At 45.3% G+C, this 25281-nt stretch overlaps 1 protein-coding gene across 4 annotated transcripts in view; it reads right to left on the bottom strand.

The window, feature by feature from the left end:
- Nucleotides 1-10174: 10174 nt before the first annotated feature.
- The window catches only part of ANKRD46 (ankyrin repeat domain 46), a 47865-nt gene continuing 32758 nt past the window's right edge, over nucleotides 10175-25281 (bottom strand). For all 4 annotated transcript variants that reach the window (XM_038745483.1, XM_038745485.1, XM_038745484.1 and 1 more), the window contains 2 exons: nucleotides 23237-23395; nucleotides 10175-11891 (listed from right to left, as the gene is read on the bottom strand). In XM_038745483.1, coding sequence (XP_038601411.1) covers nucleotides 11675-11891; nucleotides 23237-23395 — 376 coding nt within the window. In that variant the 3' untranslated portion in view covers nucleotides 10175-11674. The remainder of the gene's footprint in view (nucleotides 11892-23236; nucleotides 23396-25281) is intronic.

The raw sequence follows: 25281 nt of genomic DNA, 5'->3' as shown, positions 1-25281 counted from the left end.
TATGATTGATGATGATGATGATGATATACAAATTAATCTAGTTGGACACAGCCCCTGTCCCACATGGGGCTCACAGTCTAAGTAGGAGGGAGAAGGATTAACCCCCTTTTTTACGGTTGAGGAAACTGAGGCACAGGGAAGTGAAGTGACTTGCCTAAGGTCACGTTGCAGACACGTGACAGAGCTGGAATTAGAACGCATGCTCTCTGGCTCTTGCCAGTTACAATCTTTCAATCCCTGCCCTCCAGGTGCTTACAGTCCAGTGAGGATGACAAACATTAAATTACAGGTAGGGGAAGCAAACGAATTTAAAAATAAGTGCCTAAAGGCCAAGAACATGGGAGACAGGGTGAGTACTTACATGCTTAGGGAGTAAAAACTTAGGTGTGCAGGTGAGGCGGGGGGAGGAAAAATAGGATGGGGAGATGGGAGATTAGGCTAGGAAGGCTCCCTGGAGGAGGGATGATTTTAGCAAGACTTTTTTTTGATGGCATTTATTAAGCACTTACTATGTGCTAAGCACTGTTCTAAGCTCTGGGGAGGTTACAAGGTGATTAGGTTGTCCCACGTGGGGGCTCACAGTCTTCATCCCCATTTTACAGATGAGGGAACTGAGGCACAGAGAAGTGAAGTGACTTGCCCGAAGTCACACAGCTGACAATTGGCAGAGCCGGGATTTGAACCCATGACCTCTGACTCCGAAACCCGTGCTCTTTCCGCTGAGCCACGCTGCTTCTCCTTGTACTTGTACCCCTTGTACTTCTCCTTGTACTTCCCAAGCGCTTAGTCCAGTGCTCTGCACACAGTAAGCGCTCAATAAATACGATTGAATGAATGAATGAGCCCGCTGTTGGGTAGGGACCGTCTCTATATGTTGCCAACTTGTACTTCCCAAGCCCTTAGTCCAGTGCTCTGCACACAGTAAGCCCTCAATAAATACGATTGAATGAATTAATGAATGATCTTGGCTCTGCCTCTTGTCTTCTGTGTGACCTTGGGCAAGTCACTTCACTTCTCTGGGCCTCAGTTCCCTCATCTGTAAAATGGGGATTAAAAGCGTGAGCCCCATATGGGACTATGGACTGTGTCCAACCTGATTAGCTTATATCTATCCCATCGCTCAGTACGGGGACAAGCACATAGTAAGCACTTTAAAGATACCATAAGACAAAATAATGGAAAATGGTTAAAATAAATAATAATAATAATAATAATAATAATAACAATCATGATGATGATAGGTGTAGATATCTATGCAGTGCCAAGCTCCTCACCACTGAGGCTCTGATCCAGCATCAAATTCGGGACATTTCCCCCTTCCCTTCCCATCTGCCATTGTCTGGGAAGAGCCTGGCCTAGTGGAGAAGCAGCATGACTTAGTGGAAAGAGCATGGGCTTGGGAGGACCTGGGTTCTAATCCCAGCTCTGCCATGTGTCTTCTGTGTGATCCTGGGCAAGTCGCTTGACTTCTCTGAGCCTCAGTTACCTCATCTGTAAAATGGGGATTAAGATTGGGAGCCTCACAAGTGACAGGGACTGTGTCCAACCCTATTTGCTTGTATCCACCCCAGAGCATAATACAAATACCACAACTATTATTATTATCATTATTATTATTGTTATTATTATCATCATCATTAAGAGGCCTGCCCTATGGGACAGGCAAGACAGGCAGGAACTGGCCACAGCTCTGTGTTTCCTTAAGCTCTCCATCGTTGGGGCTCTGGAGTCCTTACCATGATGCCTCCCTCTTCCTTTCCTGCCTGTCGGTGCTGGGGAGAATAATAATAATAATAATAATTGGCATTTGTTAAGCGCTTACTATGTGCAAAGCACTGTTCTAAGCGCTGGGGAGGATACAGGGTGATCAGGTTGTCCCACGGGGGGCTCACAGTCTTAATCCCCATTTTACAGACGAGGTAACTGAGGCCCAGAGAAGTTAAGTGACTTGCCCAAGATCACACAGCAGATATGTGGCGGAGTCGGGATTCGAACCCATGACCTCTGACTCCAAAGCCCGTGCTCTTTCCACTGAGTCATGCTGCTTCTCTATAAGCCCTGTCCCCGGGGAAAGGAGGCAAGCAGAAGCATGTCTTCCCAACCCGTTACAACACTGGGAAGGGGCTGACTGTTTAGACCAAAGGGAGCATCAACAGGAGCATCGACCAGCTAATAGTAATAATAATGGTACTTGTTAAGCGCTTACTATGTGCAAAGCACTGTTCTAAGCACTGGGGGGGGATACAAGGTGATCAGGTTGTCCCGCGGGGAGCTCACAGTCAATCCCCATTTTACAGATGAGGTAACTGAGGCACAGAGAAGTTAAGTGACTTGCCCAAAGTCACACAGCTGACAATTGGCGGAGCCGGGATTTGAACCCATGACCACTGACTCCAAAGCCCGGGCTCTTTCCACTGAGCCACGCTGCTTCTCTGAGGTAACTGATGAGATGAGACGAGGTAACTGAGGCCCAGAGAAGTGAAGTGAAATGCCCAAGGTCACACAGCAGAAATGAGGTGGAGCCGGGATTAGAACCCGTGACCTTCTGATTCCCAGGACCGGACTCTATCCACTAGGCCACACTGCTTCTCCCTCACTGCAGCTATTTTACTGCCCTATTATCTTCTGTTACTGTTATTACACCATTGGTTCTTATGGACTTTCCCCAGTTATTAATTTCCTCTAGACTGTAAACTCTGTAATAATAATAATAATAATAATAATAATAATAAATAATAAATTATTCATTAGGCATTTACTATGTGTGAAGCACTGTTCTAAGCATCAGGGTAGATAATAATAATAATAATAATGTTGGTATTTGTTAAGCGCTTACTATGTGCCAAGCACTGTTCTAAGTGCTGGGGAGGTTACAAGGTGATCAGGTTGTCCCACGGGGGGCACACAGTCTTAATCCCCATTTTACAGATGAGGGAACTGAGGCCCAGAGAAGTGACTTGCCCAAAGTTACACAGCTAAGCGGTGGGTCTGGGATTTGAACCCATGACCTCTGACTCCAAAGCCCGGGCTCTTTCCACTGAGCCAAGCTGCTTCTCTAAGATGCAAGGTTACCAGGTAGAATCCAGGACCTATCCCACCTGGGGCTCACAGTTTTAATCCCCGTTTTACAGAAGATGAGACTGAGGCCCAGAGAAGTGAAGTGATTTTTCTGAGGTCACCCAGCAGACAGGTGGAGGAGCTGGGATAAGAACCCAGGTCCTCCGACTCCCAAGCCCGTGCTCTTCCGACTCTTCCGACACTTCCTTGTGGGCAAGGAACGTGTTTACCAACTCTATTATATTGTATTCTCCTAAGTGCTTCCTAACAGTACAATAAATAACATCCGATTAAATGTACCAAATAATCAGACATCATCATCATCATCATCATCATCATCATCAGTCGTATTTATTGAGCGCTTACTATGTGCAGAGCACTGTACTAAGCTCTTGGGAAGTACAAATTGGCAACATATAGAGACAGTCCCTACCCAACAGTGGGCTCACAGGCTAAAAGGGGGAACAGTCTAAAAGGGGGAATAATAATGATGGCATTTATTTTAGACTGTGAGCCCACTGTTGGGTAGGGACTGTCTCTATGTGATGCCAATTGTACTTCCCAAGCGCTTAGTACAGTGCTCTGCACATAGTAAGCGCTCAATAAATACGATTGATTGATTGATTTAAGTGCTAAGTGCAAAGCATTGTTCTAAGCACTGGGGGGATACAAGGTGATCAGGTTGTCCCACGGGGGGCTCACAGTCAATCCCCATTGTACAGATGAGGTAACTGAGGCACAGAGAAGTTAAGTGACTTGACCAAGGTCACACAGCTGACAATTGGCGGAGCTGGGATTTGAACCCATGACCACTGACTCCAAAGCCCAGGCTCTTTCCACTGAGCCACGCTGCTTGAGACATCTTATTCTCAATGAGTAGACTTCTAAGCAGGGCCGCATTTCAGGGTTTGGGGCAGTGAGGGAGGAGGAAGGAGACACATTGGACCGAGGATCCATGATCGTGGAAAAAGTGGAACTACTTTGTCACTTAATGGGTGGTTAGAGAAGCAGCGTGTCTCAGTGGAAAGAGCCCGGGCTTTGGAGTCAGAGGTCATGGGTTCGAATCCCAGCTCCGCCACATGTCTGCTGTGTGACCTTGGGCAAGTCACTTAACTTCTCTGAGCCTCAGTGATCTCATCTGTAAAATGGGGATTAAGACTGTGAGCCCCACGTGGGACAACTTGATCACCTTGTATTCCCTCCAGCGCTTAGAACAGTGCTCTGCACATAGTAAGCGCTGAACAAATGCCATTATTATTATTATTATTATTGTTATTATTATTATTATTACTATTATTATGTGGAGCTTGTTACCACAAGCACATGTACCAATGGAAAAAAACACCAGGAGGCTCAAGAAAGGTTTGGAGAAATTAATGGAGAAGAGTGATCAGAGGGAAAATAGGGATGTTGGTTCATTCATTCATTCAGTCGTATTTATTGAGTGCTTACTGCATGCAGAGAAGCAGCGTGGCTCAGTGGAAAGAGCCGGGGCTTTGGAGTCAGAGGTCATGGGTTCAAATCCCGGCTCCGCCAACTGTCAGCTGTGTGACTTTGGGCAAGTCACTTAACTTCTCCGGGCCTCAGTTCCCTCATCTGTAAAATGGGGATTAAGACTGGGAGCCCCCCGTGGGACAACCTGATCACCTTGTAACCCCCCAGCGCTTAGAACAGTGCTTTGCACATAGTAGGCGCTTAATAAATGCTATCATTATTATTATTATTATTATTATTATGCAGAGCACTGTACTAAGCGCTTGGGAAGTACAAGTTGGCAACATCTAGAAATGGTCCCTACCCAACAACGAGCTCACAGTCTAGAAGGGGGAGATAGACAACAAAACAAAACATGTGGACAAGTGTCAAGTCATCAGAATAAATAGAAGTAAAGCTAAATGCACATCATTAACAAAATTAATCGAATAGTAAATGTGTACAAGTGAAATAGAGTAATAGATCTGTACAAACATATATACGGGTGCTGTAGGGAGGGGAAGGAGGTAGGGCTGGGGGGATGGGGAGGAGGAGAGGAAAAAGGGGGTTCAGTCTGGGAAGGCTTCCTGGAGGAGGTGAGCTCTCAGTAGGGCTTTGAAGGGAGGAAGAGAGCTAGCTTGGCGGATGTGTGGAGGGAGGGCACGGTTAGGAAACACATCTACCAACTCTGTTAAATTGTGCTCTCCGGGATTGATTTTTGCATTATTCGCCCAGTCATTCAAGCCTATTTATTGAGTCCTTCCTGTTTATAGAACGCTGTACTAAGCGCTTGGTAGATTACTATACAACGCAGCTGGTAGACATGTTCCCTGCCCACAAGGAGCTTGTGGTTTAGAGGGTTGGCTGTTGTGGTCGCTTTGGTATTTTACGAGGCCACTGGTGACAGTATTTGTATCTTTGTTGAAATATAGAGCTGAAACGTGTGTACTGCAATTCTTAACACTTGTAAGCTCCTTGAGGGCAGGGATCACGTCTATCAACTCTGTTGTACCCTGCCAAGAGCGTAGTACTGTGGTTTGCATACGGCAAATGCTCAATACCACCGATTATTGTTGTATTGTCCTCTCCTGAGTGCTTAATGCAGTGCTCTGCACAGAATAAGCACTCAATAGATTCGACTGAAAGAATGAATTGATATCCTGTCCTTTTATGAGCTGAGAAGTGAGAATGTCAGCTGATAATGACAGTTCTACTGTGAAGAGATGGACATTCGTTGACAATGAAAATACAGTGGGAGAGCTTCATTCATTCAATCAAGGGTACTTTTTGAGCGCTTACTGTGTGCACAACACTGTACTAAGCTCTCGAGAGTGCACTAGAACAATAAGCAGACACAGTCCCAGCCCACAACGAGCTTACAGTCTAGACCAAATGCCATGGAAATCATGACTGTGATTGGTTTTCTACTATGGAGAAATTGCCAGAGGTTGAATTTACATCAATCAATGGTATTTAGTCATTCATTCAATCGTATTTACTGAGCACTTACTGTGCAGAGCACTGTACTAAGCGCTTGGGAAGTACAAGTTGGCAACATATAGAGGCGGTCCCTACCCAACACACGGCGTATGGAACACCGTAGTAAGAGCTTGACCCAATACAAAGGATTAAGTACATAAGATTCCTCCGGCTTTCTTATTAGCCCATCTTTCTGTGCAAATTCCATATTATTTAATAAAGAAGACAATGTCACGAAGGAGCACAAAAGACCAGTTGAGAGGATTCAAATTTTTCCCAGATGGTAATGTTATGTGGAGGGAAAATGTGCATAATGATAATCTGTTCTTTACGTTTCTGGCTTTCTCCAAATGGAATCAAATCCTAAAATCTTCCAGACTTATCCTTTTGTAATTCTGGTGTGGCTCTAGGAAAAAAATCTTAAAAGCATCTAACAATACTTGAAAAAAGCACCATTACTTTTGGGTGATTGCAGCTAAGAAATAGCTTAGCTCTTTTTGTCCTAGCAAGAAATTACCTTCTTCTTCTCCTTCCCCTCTACCTACACAATTCTCCCCTTCCATCAAGATGAGATTTTTTTCCCCACCATCTGAGATAATTGTTGGAGGAGTCCTGAACTACTCCAAACATAAAGCAAACGCCTTGGATCTATTATGTGCATGGCAAATGCTTCTCTAATAAAAACTCAAACAACAACCCTAGAATAACGTGCACCAGTTTTACGATGGGAGCGATGTGAAGTGCAATCATTACACATTTATAAATGATCTTTCTTGGGATGTAGCCAACAGCTCTGCACAAAACATAGGAAAACAGACTTCGATGTTCAACAGAAATGTTTGAGAAAGGCTTGAGGTTACAGATATAAACATAGACAGTGAATGGGGTTTTTGAAGTCTTGGCCGTTTTGTCGCCCTAGGGTTTGAACTGTATCAATAATATCTTAGCTTTAACAGAAAATTAGGTACCTGAGCCAAGTAAAAGACAAAAAGCTTGAAGAAACCGAAGCTGGAAGTTGGGTCAATTACTGAAAGGTGAAAAAACTAGTATAACATTGTTGGATAGTTAACCCTGAGAAGCAGCGTGGCCTAATGGTCAATATTATTATTATTATTATTATTATTATTATTATTATTATTATTATTATTATTATTATTATAGATGAGCCTGGGAGTCAGAAGGAGCTGGGTTCTAATCCCGGTTCTGCCACTTGTCTGCTGTGTGACCTTGGGCAAGTCACTTCACTTCTCTAGGCCTCCATTACCTCATCTGTAAAATGGGGATTAAGATTGTAAACCTTCTTTGGGACAGGGATAGTGTCCAACCTGATTGATTTATATCCACCCCAGCTCTTAGTACATTGCCTGGCACATAATAAGCACTTAACAAATACCATAATTATTATTAACCCCTGTAGCATGCTGATCTGTAAATTGTTTTCTCAAAGCATTTTGGGAGGCACTTTGCACTTGGATTTGCACCATTTTTTCACCCCACTCTTAGCCCCTCACCGGTTACGTTCCTCTCCATAATTTATTTTAATGTTTTTCTCCCCTTCTAGACCTTAAGCTTATTGTGGGCAGGGTACAGGTCTACCGACTCTGTTACGCTGTACCCTCCCAAGTGCTTAGTACAGTGCTCTGCACACAGTAAGCGCTCAACAAATACAGCCAATGAATTGACGGAGGCCAACCTATAACTGCCAAAGGAGAGAAACGGCGCTTGCTTGGAAATGCTTTATAGGAAGCGAAAAGGTTTTGCACTTAAAAATACAGCTGAAGAGGAAACTGGGTCTCTACCAAATCCCCAGTTGCTCAAGAAATGGATTGACCTACAGAGGATAGAGTAGCAGTATTTTAGGATTATGCCAGGGAAAGAAAGTCAGCTATACATTCAGCTTTTGTTCATTGTGAGGGTCACCAAAGACAGGGTTAAGAAGTTCTTTCTGCTGAAAGGTGTTGCTTCATGAAACAGGACATACCTGCTCATGGACTTCATTAATCTAAATATTTGCACACTGTACAACAGGTAGGCCCAGAAAAGCAGGTTATATTCTCATGGTCCTACTGAAAAGACTTCAAACTCCACACTGGGCCAATCTCCCTCCCCTCCTGCCCCCCGACCAAAAAAAAAATATTTCCATTGATTAGAACACCGAGACAGGCAGCAGCAGTGGCCCAGGTGTCTTTCTTTGCCCAGAAGGCCAGATGCCTGCTCTGCAACCAGAAACAACACACTGAGTTGAGGTAACTGAGGCACTGTACCAAGTATTTGGGTAGATACAGGCAGACCGAGCTACCCTCGACGCCGGTTTCGAAGTCGACCCATCTGTGTTCGAGATCCCCGAATCCTATCACATCCAAGGCAATGGTAGAAATATGCACCAGCAAGATGAGGATTATGAAATCCTGCAGTTTGCCATTCAGCAGAGCCTGTTGGAGTTCAATAGGAGACAACCCAGCTCGCACTCTCCGCTCCTGTGCCCCTAACCTCCTCACTGGGCCTCGTTCTCACCTGTCCCGCCGTCTACTCCCGGCCGACGTCGTCCCCCTGGCCTGGAATGCCCTCCCTCCGCACATCTCATCATCATCAATCATCAATCGTATTTATTGAGCGCTTACTAAGTGCAGAGCACTGTACTAAGTGCTTGGGAAGTACAAGTTGGCAACATATAGAGACAGTCCCTACCCAACAGTGGGCTCACAGTCTAAAAGGGGGAGACAGAGAACAAAACCAAACATACTAACAAAATAAAATAAATAGAATAGATATGTACAAGTAAAATAGAGTAATAAATATGTACAAACCTATATACATATATACAGGTGCTGTGGGGAAGGGAAGGAGGTAAGATGGGGGGGATGGAGAGGGGGACGAGGGGGAGAGGAAGGAATGGGCTCAGTCTGGGAAGGCCTCCTGGAGGAGGTGAGCTCTCAGTAGTGCCTTGAAGGGAGGAAGAGAGCTAGCTTGGCGGATGGGCAGAGGGAGGGCATTCCAGGCATCTGCCAAGCTAGCTCTCTTCCTCCCTTCTGAGGGCTCACCTCCTCCAGGAGGCCTTCCCAGACTGAGCCCCCTCCTTCCTCTCCCCCTCCCCCACCCCCCCACCCTACCTCCTTCCCCTCCCCACAGCACCTGTATATATGCTTGTACAGATTTATTACTGTATTTATTTTACTTGTACATATTTGCTATTCTATTTATTTTATTTTGTTGTCTGTCTCACCCTTCTAGACTGTGAGCCCTTTGTTGGGTAGGGACCATCTCTATATGTTGCCAACTTATACTTCCCAAGCGCTTAGTCCAGTGCTCTGCACACAGTAAGCGCTCAATCAATACGATTGAATGAATAATTAATGAATTAGGAAATATATGAATCCTAGGCCAAATCAAACGTTTCAAAGTTTCCAGAATGTTTTCACAGAAAAGGGGAAGCACAAAGTTTTCGTTTGAAAAGAGCCACTTAACCTCTGATTACCAAATGTCTGCGCTCTCTATCACTGATGTTGGTTCCCAGCAACCAAAGCCTTTGTAACGCGCTCTTAAACTGTTAGAGTTGTGTGAAAAACAGAATAGAGAGCATAAGAATTGACCCAGGAAACTTTCAAGGAACACAGGACTAAAGAAAAAATGCCCATTTGCTTTGCAGAGAGAATAATAATGTGAACATGTATGCAAAATTCTCAAATGCTTGGAAGAACACCACTCAGCTAAGCACTTAGAAAATGCAGGGAGTACGGCAAATCAAAGAACAAGTATCTTTGATACAGTCCGTCCAAGGAGATATAAAAAGATGTTCACTTTATGCTCTCCAGTCCTATAATTAAGCAATGAAGAAATACATTCTAAAAACAAAATGAATAAAGGTAGATATTGGCGCAGAAAGAAAACGGACTAAAGTGAAATACCATCTTTGGAAAATACACATAAAATAAAACACCCCATGCTTGGAAAACACATGCCACATTTATTGGAGATAGTAATGTATGCTTAGAATAGGATTACAGAAAGGATGTAATTTTTAAGGAAACATTAATTCAATATATTTGACAATCTATACTTTTTAAAAAGTGCAACATAACTGCATTTAGAAATGAATGCGATCTGTCAATTTTGCTTGCTATTTCCTGACTCTCCTCAGACTGACATACACCACGTTTCAGGGGTCTTACAAACCGGGGACTTAGGAGAAGGCTTCCAGCCTGTTATTTCTGTTACTGTTTCGTTTATGCCAAATGGAAGTTTTGCTTTCATTTACAGCTAACACAGAAACAAGAGTATATATACGAGCTTAATAATTCAGTAGAAATCTTCTAGAGAGGATAAAGCCATGTAAAAGAAGCAGCCTCAACGACATTTAGAAATACAAAACAGGAAAACTATATCAAAACATGAAAAGAGTATTAGAGAAAGGTGCCATTTTGACCAATGATAATTTCTAGATCTAGAAGTGTGACGGATTAGCCGTCTGTTAAGGAAAGAAAACTATTAATTTTTCAGTACAATTTTCTAGCTTCGCTCAGGGAGCGATGGTTAACAGGATTTCACACCATTCTTTGTTAACAATCTGATAATTTGATTCATTCACTCCGTGGTTATTAACAAAGTTGTTCCCTGATTGAGTGGAAAGCTGCAGGGGAAGGGAGAGCCTGGGAGCCGGATTTCAGTTTATATAGCATTGCCAATTAGAAAAACCTCATGATCTCCTCAATTGCTCAACTCTGTTAACTCAGAAATATCCCTCCAGTCGATGCTTTGTGAGAACCCCTGACACCAATGTGAAAAGTATGAGAATAACTCTAACAAGACTGCACATTTACCTCTGAACAACACAGTCCCCTTGTGCAGCAGAAAGAAATAACTTCCCCAAAGAGTTCTACATACAACCAAATACTCAGGTCCGCTTTTTCTCCTGTCATTAAAGAGAAAATGGGCTAAACTGTATTATTATGGATGGATTGAAGAGTTTGGAAGTCAAATGGTCAAAGAAACTGAAAAATGAGAAAAAAAAATGGTTGTTTTTGTGAGGCTATTATTCAAGCAAGTTGACAGCAAAAAAACACTTCATTGTCATAAAAAATTAAATAACTACAGTTTGACGATCAACTGTAAAGGAAATTCAAAAGGAAGGGCTGAGGAATGAAGTTTTCTCCCAAAGGTTTGCTTTGTCTGTGACTACAAAGGAAACACTTGAGTGCGCCTGAGTGCTTTGCAACATTACTGTGGTGTTACATAAAGATGTTTCCAGTTCAAGCTAAAAAAAACAAAACACCTTCTAGGGCCTCCTCTCACGCCCCTTGCCAGAAGGCAAGAAAAGTGCTTCAGAAGAGGAATCTCTCTCCAAATAATCGAGCCACTCTTCTTTTTGTGGAAGCTAAGCTATTTAGCCTTCTTACCGGGATACCATTTCTGGGTCAAGGGCTCGTGACTCTTCTCTTTCGTTCAAACGCTGCATTTGCATCGGCTGAGGCTGCTACTCTCAGACTTTACGGAGAAACTGGACATGTCAGAAGTGGCCTCAGATGCCAGTGGATGGTGAGTTTAAGGGAACACATTTCTCTCCGGGAAGGAAATAAAAGGCAAACCGTACGTACAGCTGCCGCTGACGTGCACTAGGGATTTTGAGACGCTTCAAACCAACCTGAGGCCTGGGTGAAGGTCATGGGCCTTAATGGACCAGTTCAGGCTGGTTTTCTACAAAGGGGAGAACGCCGCTGACATAGTAGGCGATTCCAAGAGACAGCAGAGCAATGACGATGATGAGGAGCAACACCCTCCAGAAGCCCAGATCCTCCACAAATTCTTGCCATGTGGTGCGGAAGCTTGAAAACACTCCTTCCCCTTGCTGCAGATTTGGATTCAGCAGGGAATGGCTTTCCATAGCACTGAAAAAAAGGAGTGGGAGAGTGTTATCAGTCGAGAAAACACAGGTATTCTTCGGGGATTCCTAGAAACCATTCACTCAATCAATCAATGGGTACTTATTGTGTGCACAGCTCTGTAATAATAATGTTGGCATTTGTCAAGCGCTTACTACATGCCAAGCACTGTTCTAAGCACTGGGGTAGTAGATACAAGTTAATCAGGTTGTCCCACGTGGGGCTCACAGTTTTACAGTTGAGGGAACTGGGGCACAGAGAAGTTAAGTGACTTGACCAAGGTCACACAGCTGATAAGCGGCGGAGTCGGGATTGGAACCCACGACCTCTGACTCCCAAGACCGTGCTCTTTCCACTAAGGCACAGTGTTTCTCTAATGGTATTGGTTAAGCGCTTACTATGTGCCCAGCCCTGTTCTAAGCGCCTGGGTAGATGAGAATCAGGTTGTCCCGCATTGGGCTCACGGTTTACATCCCCGTTTTCCAGATGAGGTAACTGAGGGCACAGATGATACAAGAGAATCAGGTTGTCCCGCGTTGGGCTCACGGTTTACATCCCCATTTTCCAGATGAGGTAACTGAGGGCACAGAGAAGTTAAGCGGCTTGCCTAATGCTTGGGAGAGTACAACAGAGACGGTAGACACATTCCCTTCCCACAGTGAGCTTACAGACTCGTATTTATTGAGTGCTGTGTGCAGGACACTGAACTAAATGCTTGGGAGAGTACATTACAACCGAGTTGGCAGACACGTTCCTGGCCCAAATTGAAGATCATTTTGTTCTTGCATTCTAGAATAATAATAATAATAGGCACTTATTAAGCGCTTACTATGTGCAAAGCACTGTTCTAAGCGCTGGGGAGGATACAGGGTGATCAGGTTGTCCCACGTGGGGCTCACAGTCTTAATCCCCATTTTACAGATGAGGTAACTGAGGCCCAGAGAAGTGAAGTGACTTGCCCAAGATCACACAGCAGACATGTGGCAGAGTCGCGATTCGAACCCATGACCTCTGACTCCAAAGCCCATGCTCTTTCCACTGAGCCACGCTGCTTCTCTAAATAATGATGGCATTTGTTAAGCGCTTACTATGTGCAAAGCAGTGTTCTAAGCGCTGGGGGGATACAAGGTGATCAGGTTGTCCCGCGTGGGGCTCACAGTCATCATCCCCCTTTTTACAGATGAGGTAACTGGGACTCCGAGAAGTTGTGACTTGCCCAAGGTCACACAGCAGACATGTGGAGGAGCCGGGATTCGAACCCACGACCTCTGACTCCAAAGCCCATGCTCTGTCCACTGAGCCACGCTGCTTCTTTAGAAGAATAAAGACCCATCCAAATCCATACACCATAGGGAAAGAAAGCAAAATCAGAGACATCCACCCCCAATTCAGTTGGCACTCCTAGGCCCTCAATCCCTCAGCAGTTTGGAAGGCACCGCTACAAGACTGTGAGCCTGTTGTTGGGTAGAGATTGTCTCTATCTGTTGCCGAATTGTACTTTCCAAGTGCTTAGTACAGTGCTCTGCAGACACTAAGCGCTCAATAAATACGACTGAATAAATACCAAGCCACCGAGTATTCAAAACATCACTCCTCCTGACAAGTTCTCCAAATGAAGATCCTGAAAAAAGGTGAATTGCCACTACTACTAATAAAAATAATAATAATTGTGGTATTTGTTAAGTGCTTACTATGTGCCAGGCACTGCTCTAAGCACTGGGGTAGATGCAAGGTTGTCAGGTTGGACACAGTCCCTGTCCCACATGGGGCTCATAGCCTTAATTCCTGTTTTATGGATGACGTAACTGAGGGCCAGAGAAATGAAGTGCTTGCCCAAGGTCACCCAGCAGACAAGGGGCAGAGCCGGGATTAGAACCCAGGCCCGTGCTCTATCCACTAAGCCATGCAGCACTCCCAGATGCGAAGGCCGAATATGCAGTAAAATCAAGTGCTTTCCCCCATCTGGAATCCGACTTAATGATTACATAAATGAAGAGGATAAAGTCTGACCCTTAAAACTGCATCATCTGGCTGCCCATACGCATTTTGTCTCTAGTTGGTCAGTCAATCGTATTTACTGAGCGCTTACTGTGTGAAGAGCAACCGTACTAAGCGCTTGGGAGAGTACAATACAACAATATAACAGACACATTCCCTGCCCACAACGAGCTTACTAAAACATACTGGGTTGTGGAACAATCAGAACAAGAGAACGAAATTATTTGCGGTGTGCTTCTATCCCACGTACAGAACTTAGTCTTAAGATCCCTGGGAAACGCCATTTCTCTGTAATGAAAATCCCCCAGGAAATGGAAAACATCTGAAACCAAGTTTAGAAAAGGGTCTCGTCAGTTCATTCGTTCAGTTGCATTGATTAAGTGCTTACTGTGTGCAGAGCACTGTACTAAGAGTTTGGGAAAGTACAATATAGCAATAAACAATGACCTTCCTTGCCCACCAGAAGCTTACAGTCTAGAGGGACGGGAGGCAGACATCAATACAAATAAATAAAATTACAGATAGATACATAGGTACTGTGGGGCTGCGGGGGATAGAGGGGGGCGGGAGAGCAAAGGGAGCAAGTCAGCGTGATGCAGAAGGGAGTGGAAGATGAGGAAAAGGGGGATTTAATCTGGGAAGGTCTCCTGGAGATGTGTCAGTTAACTTTTTCATAATCATAGATGCACTTATTCAGTATCAAAACTACCCGATTTTTCAGGTAGCCTATGCTTTCAGACCTCACAATCTGAATCTTTGTGTTGCTAAAATGGTCTGCTAGAAATCTTTATTTGGCTGGGGAGAAGGGGCTCTGCAGAGAGCAGGTGCTGGCTGGGAAGGGGAATCAATCAATCAATCGTATTTATTGAGTGCTTACTGTGTGCAGAGCACTGTACTAAGCGCTTGGGAAGTACAAGTTGGCAGCATAAATACATGGGAAGATACATGCATGAGGGAGAGGGAGCATACTAGGACAGGGCACGCCATTATATCTGTCCTTCCTCCAGCTGGGTACCGTCACAGTAATATCCACTCAACTGAACCGTTGGGGAAGCAAGGACGGAGGAGCGGTGTGGCCAAACGGACAGAGCACGGAACGACCTGGCTCCGCCACTTGTCTGCTGCGTGACCTTGGGCAAGTCACTTCACGACTCTGTACCTCAGTCCCCTCATCTGTAAAATGGGGATTATGACTGTGAGCCCCATGTGGGACAGGGGCTGTGTCCAACCTGATTACCTTGTATCTACCCCGGCGCTTAGAACAGTGCCTGACACATAGTAAGCGCTTAATGAATACCATAAAAAGAAAAGAAGCCCCGGCTCCGCCAGTTGTCAGCTGTGTGACTTTGGGCAAGTCACTTCACTTCTCTGTGCCTCAGTGACCTCATCTGTAAAATGGGGGATTGAGACTGTGAGCCCCACGTGGGACAACCTGATCACCTTGTAACCTCCCCAGCGCTTAGAACAGTGCTTTGCACATAGTAAGCGCTTAATAAATGCCATCATTATTATTATTATTATTATTATTAAAAGAAGGGGCAGATGAAAGATAAGCAGGAAGGAGCAGTATGGTGACACACCCTCAGCAGAGCCGACACTATCCCTGGACCCCGCTGGGCAAATGTTCAGGACACCTGGCCCTGGGGTGAGGTTTCAAATAACCAAATCTACACTAGAAAAACGTCAGTTTTCCAAAAACCTTACAAGTGAACAAACTAACGACAGGGACGGCTTGACGCCTGCCCTCCTTAACATCCATCCTCAGGCCTAGGGATATTCATTCATTTAATTGCATTTATTGAGCGCTTACAGTATGCAGAACACTGCACGAGGTGCTTGGGCGGGGGGGGGGGGGGGGTCAATATAACAATAAACAGACCCATTCCCTGCCCAAAGTGAGCTCACGGTCTAAAGGGAGAACATCCGTCCCTGCATCCTCCTTCTAACGTTCCTAATTTTTACCTGTAAAAACCTCTTGCAGATTTGTGGTCTGTCTCTGTGTCCCTGTCCCGTCCTGCAGCAGAACAGCTGGGGTGGGGTTACCCCGACGGGGGTCAGAGCTCTGCCAAGGACTCCAGCCAAGCTGGAGAAATGGAGAGGGTCTGGGGGCACGGAGCGGGCTTCTCGTCCACATGCAAGAGCCCAGAGAGACTAAGCTGTCTCCGGAGAGACTTTCTTCGGGGGACTCTGGTCTCTCCGGCCTAAGGCGGTCTCTTCCTCAGCCTGTGGCTCCCACAGATCAGTCCTCGGGCTCTGGGAAGCCCCAATCCATGCTGCCAGTATGAGCCGGAGTTGCTCTGTTGCACCTGCTATTCACCGGGCCCTCTCCCCTCCAGCATTTATGTACATGGCCGTATTTTCTTTATGCTATTTGTTAACACTTACTGTGTGTAAGGACTGTTCTGAGTGCTGTCCAAGATAAAAGTAATAATAATAATAATGGCATTTATTAAGCGTTTACTATGTTCAAAGCACTGGAAGTAGATCGGATAGAACTCCTACGTCCACTAAGTAGGAGGGACAACAAGGGAGAATACTTGGGAAGCAGCCTGGTGTAGTGGATGGAGCACTGGGCTGGGTGGCTAATCCTGGCTCCGCCACCTGTCTGTTGTGTGGCCTTGGGGGAGTCATTTCACTTCTCTGGGCCTCGGTTACCTTCCCTGTAAAATCGGGATTGAGACTGTGAACCCCACATGGGACAGGAACTATGTCCAACCCAATTTACTTATATCCACCCCACTGCTTAGTAGAGTGCCTGGCACCTAATAAGCACTTAACAAATACCACAGTTATTATTAAACAAGTATTGAATTCTCATTTTACAGTTGAGGAAACTGAGACACAGAGAAGTTAAATGACTTGACCAAAGTCACACAGCAAGTGGCAGAGCTGGAACTGGAATCCAGGTCCTCCGAATTCCAGGTCTGTGCTATTTCCCCTAGGCCATGCTGCTTCGTATTTATTTTTCGCGCTGCTTATTTTCAGGTCTGTCTCCCCATCAAGACTGTAAGGGTCTTATGGCCAGGGAACAAGTCTACCAACTCTGTTGCATTATACTCTCCCAAGTGCTTAGCACCTGTATATATGTATATATGTTTGTACATATTTATTACTCTATTTTGCTTGTACATATCTATTCTATTTATTTTATTTTGCTAGTATGTTTGGTTTTGTTCTCTGTCTCCCCGTTTTAGACTGTGAGCCCACTGTTGGGTAGGGACTGTCTCTATATGTTGCCAACTTGTACTTCCCAAGTGCTTAGTACAGTGCTCTGCACACAGTAAGCGCTCAATAAATACGATTGATTGATCGATTGATTAGTATGGTGCTCTGCAGACAGTAAGCTCTTAATATATACCAAGGACTGACTGATCGCACACATGAAGACCTCTCAAATCTCTGTGCCAATCAAGCTGACATGAGTCCTGTTGGGAAATCCAAGGTTCGCCTTCAGGAACCAATTCTGAAGTCAGAGCGCAAGGATATTAGCCCCAACTAATTTGGATCAAGAATGAATATTTCTCCCAGCTTGAATTGAAAAAAAAAAATCAGGTACTTCTGGTTTTAAAAAAAAAATTGGTTTGGATTTATAAAGTACCCCTGAAAAACCCAATCTTAATGTTAATGCTGTTGCCATGACTAAGTTAAAGTAGCAACAATTGCCTGGCAGGGAAATTCTCTTTTAATCACCCCTTGGAAAGTTTATTATTCATGCTTTATTTTTCCTGTCAAGCACCACACCGTACTGAGATTAAGCCTCACTGGTAGGCTGGAGTGTTAATGAGGCAGTGGGCCATAACAGGGGGGAAAGAAAGGAAAAGTCAAATAACAGCATTAAAATTGCTACATTTTTCTATTTTAAAATTTGCTCCTGCATCTGAATGGATGTTTTTATAAGCCAAAAAAAAGTGTAGGGACTAATCACGCTGAAAAATGCCAAAGGTTCCATTTAATGAGTACTTTAAAGGAATACAATAAATACTTCAAATTGAGCTGCTCAAAGCCTCCTGGTTAATGGGCAATTCATTCTTGAGGTAATTTTTTCAGACAAAGGTATCCTATAGATTTCCAGTACATAAAGCCAAATGCGAGCAATGAAGTCAAGATATTTATTATTAAATATTTGAGATATTTAAGGCTAAATGACAGCAGTAGATAGTTGAATCTATGCGTCTGCCTTGGTCTATTAGCTTCATGGTTTTACCCCTCATGATTTTCCATGGCAAAGAAATCTAAAATGACATCCTGAAAGATGGAAAAGTTTAGGAAAATTATCTCAAAGGAACATGTATCACAAATCCCTGAGGACCCTAATTCTTCTAGCAGAAACTAGGCACAGCATAATGTTATTTTAACTACTTTTATGCCATTCTAATTGCGGATCTCCTAAAGTGAGAGCTGCATTCTCACAGAATCCTGTTAGGGAAAACTTATGATGTAATTGTGGTATTCGTTAAGTGCTCACTATCTGCCAGGTACTGTACTAAGCGCTGGGGTGGACTCAAGCAAATCAGGTTGGGCACAGCCTCTGTCTCACGTGGGGCTCCTAGTCTTAATCCCCATTTTACAGATGAGGTAACTGGGGCCTAGGGAAGTGAAGTGACTTACCCAAGGCGACACGGCAGACAAGAGGAGGAGCCACAATTAAAACCTATGACCTTCTGACTCTCAGGCTCTAGCCACTATGCCAAGTTGCACTGTGAGCCCGTTGCCGGGTAGGGACCATCTCTATATGTTGCCAACTTGTACTTCCCAACCACTTAGTACAGTGCTCTGCACACAGTAAGTGCTCAATAAAAACGACTGAATGACTGACTGAATGAATGTAGTCCTTATCCCACGTCTGTCACTGTATGCATATCTCTAAACGCTCTGGGCATGTTACTCCCCTCCTCAAAAATCTCCAGTGGCTACCAATCAACCTACGCATCAGGCAAAAACTCCTCACTCTCGGCTTCAAGGCTGTCCATCGCCTCGCCCCCTCCTACCTCACCTCCCTTCTCTCCTTCTCCAGCCCAGCCCGCACCCTCCGCTCCTCTGCCGCTAATCTCCTCACCGTACCTCGTTCTCACCTGTTCCACCGTCGACCCCCGGCCCACGTCCTCCCCCTGGCCTGGAATGCCCTCCGTCCGCACATCCCCCAAGCTAGCTCTCTTCCTCCCTTCAAATCCCTACTGAGAGCTCATCTCCTTCAGGAGGCCTTCCCAGACTGAGCCCCCTCCTTCCTTTCCCCCTCCTCCCCCTCCCACTTCCTCTCATTCATTCATTCGTATTTATTGAGCACTTACTGTGTGCAGAGCACTGTACTAAGCACTTGGGAAGTCCAAGTTGGCAACATATAGAGACGGTCCCTACCCAACAGCGGGCTCACAGTCTAGAAGGGGGAGACAGACAACTAAACAAAACATATTAACCAAAAAAATAAATAGAATAAATATGTACAAATAGAGTAATAAATCTGTACAAACATATATACATATATACAGGTGCTGTGGGGAGGGGAAGGAGGTAAGGTCGGGGGGATGGGGAGGAGGGGGAGAGGAAGGAGGGGGCTCAGTGTGGGAAGGCCTCCTGGAGGAGGTGAGCGCTCAGTAGGGCTTTGAAGGGAGGAAGAGAGTTAGGTTGGCGGATGTGCGGAGGGAGGGCATTCCAGGCCAGGGGGAGGACGTGGGCCGGGGGTCAATGGCAGGACAGGCGAGAGCAAGGCACGGTGAGGAGATTAGCGGCAGAGGAGCGGAGGGGGCGGGCTGGGCTGGAGAAGGAGAGAAGGGAGGTGAGGTAGGAGGGGGCGAGGTGATGGACAGCCTTGAAACAGAGGGTAAGGAGTTTTTGCCTGATGCCTGAGTTATCCCCTTCCTCCCCCTCCCTATCCCCCCCGCCCTACCTCCTTCCCCTCCGCACAGCACCTGTATATATGTTTGTACAGATTTATTACTCTATTTATTTTACTTGTACGTATTTACTATTCTATTTATTTTATTTTGTTAATATGTTTTGTTTTGTTGTTTGTCTCCCCCTTCTACACTGTGTGCCCGCTGTTGGGTAGGCACCGTCTCTATATGTTGCCAACTTGTACTTCCCAAGCGCTTAGTACAGTGCTCTGCACACAGTAAGCGCTCAATAAATACAACTGAAATAAAATAAAATAAATAAATATGATTGAATGAATGAATGACTGTAAATTCCTTACAGGGAGAGATTGTGTCTATCAGCTCTGTTGTACAGTGTTTTCCCGAGCGTTTAGTACAGTGCTCTGCACACAGTAAGTACTCAAGAAATGCCATCCGCTGACTGACTGATAAGCCCGACCATTTCTTCTGATATTGTACCTCACTTTATCCAGGTAGATAAATGTGTGCTGGCTGAAAACTGTTCCCTAACTCTGCCCTCCCCTTCTGACTAAATACTGACTAAAATACTGGAAAATCATTCATTTGTTCATTCAATCCTAATGATCGATAAATAAATATTATTTATCAATCACATTACTATTATCAATATGATTGATAAATAACATGATACATATATCAAACTAAATAAGGGTATAGCTCTTGCGTCAGGTGGGTGCGGGAAAAGAAGGCTCGGAAATGTTTCCTAAGAAGAAGCAAGTGCCTAAGAAGAAATGTTTTCTGAGAAGCAGTGTGGCCTAGTAGATAGAGCCCGGGCCTGAGAGTCAGAAGGACCTGGGTTCCAATCCTGGCTCTGCCACTTTGTCTGCTCTTTGAACTTGGGCAAGTCACTTCGCTTCTCTGGGCCTCAGTTCCTTCGTAAGAATGAGGATTAAGACCGTGAGCATCCCCCCGTGGGACAGGGACTGTGTCCAATCTGATTAGCCTGCATCTATCTACCCCCGGCTTAGTTCAGTGCCTGGAACCCAGTAAATGCTTAACAGATATCATTAAAAAGAAAAAGAAAAGGAGGGTTGAAAAAAATTAAATATCTTTTTTTTTTAAAAAAAGCTACTGAAGATGAGAGAACTCACTGCCCGGGGAAACCTGGGCCAGATGGCACAAAGTCGAAAAAAGGGGGTGCCCACCTGCTTTGCGAATGTATTGCCAGGCACCTTTCCCTTCCAGCCACCTGCTTTCTCGGATCTCTCCTGAACGGGTGGGATGGATGGAGCAGAACTCTGCAGCATGGCTCGGAAGGGGGCACTTCCTTCCTCAGACACTGCCGATGGCCTTCTGTCACATTTCCATCGGGAGGGAGTGTTTGGCAGCCCACTGTTTTTGTTTTTAATGTGGGGGATCAAAGACAGGTTGGCATGGAAAAAAAAAACCTGCTTCCCTTCGGGAATACGCAGAAGGAAGACCCTTCGTTCTGCTTCCTCTTCCACTATTTCGTATTCTTACTTGTGGGTGGTCCGTTTTTAACGATCCTTTCTGAGGTGCTGGCCTTTGATATCCGAAGGACACTACGGCAATCTTGGAGTAATGAATGCGGTGGAAGTGTTCCACACAAATGTATGTTGGGGAGTGGTGGTAATGGTCTCTAGAGGAAATAAACTTGGAAGGCCTGGGGAGAAGGAATCTAGGAAATGAGGGTGGGAAGGAAAGGCATAAAGAAATGGACAGATGAAGGGAGAGATGTGGACCTTTAAGAACAACAACATTAAGGGAATCCCAAACTGGTCTAAAAAAGACTGAAAAAAACCACACACGGTACTAAAAACAGATACACTGCTTCTACTTCCAGACATCATCAACATATCAATAGTATTTAATACTAATTAATAATAATGATTACGGTATTGTTAAGCACTTACTATGTGCCAGGCACCGTACTAAGTGCTGGGGTGGATGCTAGCAAATAGGGTTGGACCCAGGCCCTGTCTCACGGTCTCCATCCCCATTTTACAGATGAGGTAACTGAGGCCCAGAGACACGAAGAGACCTGCCCTAGGTCACACAGCTGACAAGTGGCCGAGCCGGGATGAGAACCCATGACCCCAGATCCGTGCTCTACCCACTCTGCCAGCACTGACCCTGGGCACTTGGGAGAGCACTTGGCTTTGGAGTCCGAGGTCATGGGTTCAAATCCGGCTCTGCCAATTGTCAGCTGTGTGACTTTGGGCAGGTCACTTCGCTTCTCTGGGCCTCAGTTCCCTCATCTGTAAAATGGGGGTGAAGACTGTGGGCCCCCTGTGGGACAACCTGATTGCCTTGTAACCTCCCCAGTGCTTACAACAGTGCTTTGCACATAGTAAGTGCTTAACAAATACCATTATTATTATTATAAGAGTAAGCAGACACATTCGAGAGGGGCTTACAGTCTAGACACCCACAGCTTGTCTTATCCAATGGGGCAGGGCTGTGTTCCCTTTACAACCTGGCTCCCCATTAAGTCTTTACTTCCCTAAGAAAACCCCACCTTCCCAGGAAAAATATCAGGAAGAGAGCACAAAGGGTAGGTGCCTCACCAACTCACCCTGGGGACTGAACCTTCCTTTGTTATGTTGCTCAATCCGGGCATGGATTTACAGCTCTGTCTTTATCCCACTTCCTCCCAAAGCAGCCGGGGAAGTTGGGGGGAAAAACAAGAGGGAAAGAGTGACCCTCCCTCCTGCACTGTATTCCCATCCCAACACCGGGCGATGGACATGAAACCCTGTCAGCCTTTACATTACGACAACTTCACAGAAGCCTGGGGTTGAATGTCTACTCCACTTCTTCAGTGGAGAATACTCCACTTCCTTAGTGAAAAGCACTGTGCTGTGTGTTGGGGTAGATGCAAGCTAAGCAATGAAAAAAAGGTTCTATTTTAACTTGCTTTGTAGAGAACCAGTCCAAAACCCTGAGCAGCTTATTAATAATAATAATAATTGTGGTACGTGTTAAGCGCTTACTATGTGCCAGGCACTGTACTCAGCGCTGGGGTGGATACAAGCAAATCGGGTTGGACACAGTCCCTGCACCACATGCCGCTCACGGTCCAATCCCCACTTTAGAGATGAGGTAACTGAGGCTCAGAGAAGTGAAGTGACTTGCCCAAGGTCACCCAGCAGACAAGTGGCAGAGCTGGGATTAGAACCCATGACCTTCTGACTCCCAGGGCCATGCTCTATCTATTACACCATGCTGCTTCTCAAGCTTGGCATTTTAATAGCTTTTGATGATGAAAAGACAATTCACTCGATCGTATTTACTGGTCGATTCAATCGTATTTAACGAGCACTTACTGCGTGCAGAGCACTGTACTGCGCGTTTGGGCGAGTACAATACAATAATAAACAGACACATTCCCGAAGCTAACGAGGTAAGACAGAAGGAAAAGGTGAGTGCACGTTTCAAACGACACGAATGTCCCCGGTCATTTCTCATTTTTTTAAAGTTAATCTTCATTATTTCAAGTACCTTTCGCTTTCAGCCGTCTGCATGGTCTCCAGCTTGGAGTGAGCTCCTCTGTTAAATCCTTTCACCTCCTGCTCCTCCAAAGACTCCAGCAATCGGATGACATCTTTATTCACTCCCCTGCGCTTGGCCAGAACCAGGGGTGTGGCGCCTTGGTGGTTGCTAAAAAGACCCACAAAAATAAAAGCTTCAGGATCATCATCATCATCATCAATCGTATTTATTGAGCGCTTACTATGTGCAGAGCACTGTACTAAGCACTTGGGAAGTACAAATTGGCAACATATAGAGACAGTCCCTACCCAACAGTGGGCTCACAGTCTGAAAGGGGAAGACAGAGAACAAAACCAAACATACTAACAAAATAAAATAAATAGAATAGATATGTACAAGTAAAATAAATAAATAGAGTAGTAAATATGTACAAACATATATACAGGTGCTGCGGACAAGGGAAGGAGGTAAGAAGGGGGGGATGGAGGGGGGCGAGGGGGAGAGGAAGGAAGGGGCTCAGTCTGGGAAGGCCTCCTGGAGGAGGTGATGGGAACGGTGCTGTTCCTTTTGCACTAGACTGATTTCCTCTGTCTCAACTTTGTTGCTGACGTGTACTTTCCCAGCGGTTAGTACAGTGCTCTGCACAAATACAACTGAATGAACATCAACACAACATTTACTTTCTGTTGCCAGGGTGCCTCCACTGAGAGTTGGAGGTCAGTGACCACTTCGGTCTAGTCAAAATAAGCAGCTCCTTCTAACTGAATAGTCGATCTTTAACCTGAGAGCTGAATTGTTTAATCTACTAAGTTCAAGATACTTTTAAAAAACCCAAGAAATTTAAGGAAAGGAGTAAATTCCCATCAGCCAACAGCTTGTCAGGGGAGAGGGTAATGCTTGCTATATTTTGAAAGTCCAAGAGACCCAAACTCACTTCTGGATGCCATTTTCATTCTGCTGGGGTGGGAGCTTGGGGTAGGGGGAGAGGGAGAGAGGGAGAGAGGGAAAGAGGGAAAGAGGGAAAGAGGGAGAGGGAGAAAGAGAGAGAGAAAGAGCGAGAGAGAGAGAGAGAAGAATGGTCTAAGAATGAAACAGTCCTTGCTAAGAGCTTTTGCCAAAGAGCTACTTGGCCAAGGATTGCCTTCTTGAGAGAGAAAACACTACACATTCAGAAACAAATTCAAAAAAAAATCCCACCAAAGAACTGGGTCAGAGGGAAAACCAAAAGGCCACCTTGGGAGAGGGTAGGAGTGGTGAGAACCCCCGCCAAACCCAGCATTTTGGGCCTCTCCTTTCAGCAGAAGGAGGAACAAGTCAAGGATGCGACCTCGGCGATTGGGCCTGGAACCATTTAGTAAGGAGGGATCCTTATTGAACCCCTCCACCATATGCCTTGACTGGGGCTACACTAAGAGAAGAAATGAAACCCAGGGAAGCAGTGTGGTCTAGTGGAAAGAACACAGGCCCGGGAGTCAGAAGGGCTTGGATTCTAATCCCGGCTCCGCCACTTGTCTGCTGCGTGGCCTTGGGCAAGTCACGTCACTTCTCTGGGCCTCAGTTACCTCCTCTAGAAAATGGGGATGAAGACTGTGAGCCCTAGCTGGGACGGGGACTGGATCTGGCCCGATCATCTTGCGCCTGTCCCAGCGTTTAGGGCGGTGCTTGGCACACACCGAAAGCACTTACCAAATACCACAATCAGGGGAAGCACTTTGGCCTAATGGATATAGCACGGGCCTGGGAGACAAAAAGACCAGGTTTCTTATGCCGGCTCTGCCACTTGCACTAATAATAATAATGACGGCATTTGTTAAGCGCTTACCATGTGCAAAGCACTGTTCTAAGCGCTGGGGGGGATACAAGGTAATCAGGTTGTCCCGTGTGGGGCTCATTTTACACTTCTCTGGGCCTCAGTCACCTTATCTGTGTAAATCCAACCTGATTAACTTTATCTGCCCCAGTGCTTAGTATAGTGCCTGGGACGTAGTAAGCGCTTAAGAATACCATTTTAAAAAAAAAAGATAGTGAAAAAGGGAGCTAGAGGCCAAATTGCT

This window comes from Tachyglossus aculeatus, chromosome 4 (genome assembly GCF_015852505.1).
Source record: "Tachyglossus aculeatus isolate mTacAcu1 chromosome 4, mTacAcu1.pri, whole genome shotgun sequence".
NCBI lineage: Eukaryota > Metazoa > Chordata > Mammalia > Monotremata > Tachyglossidae > Tachyglossus > Tachyglossus aculeatus.
The sequence above is the reverse complement of the archived record's forward strand: the minus strand, read 5'-3'. Positions and strand labels throughout refer to the sequence as shown.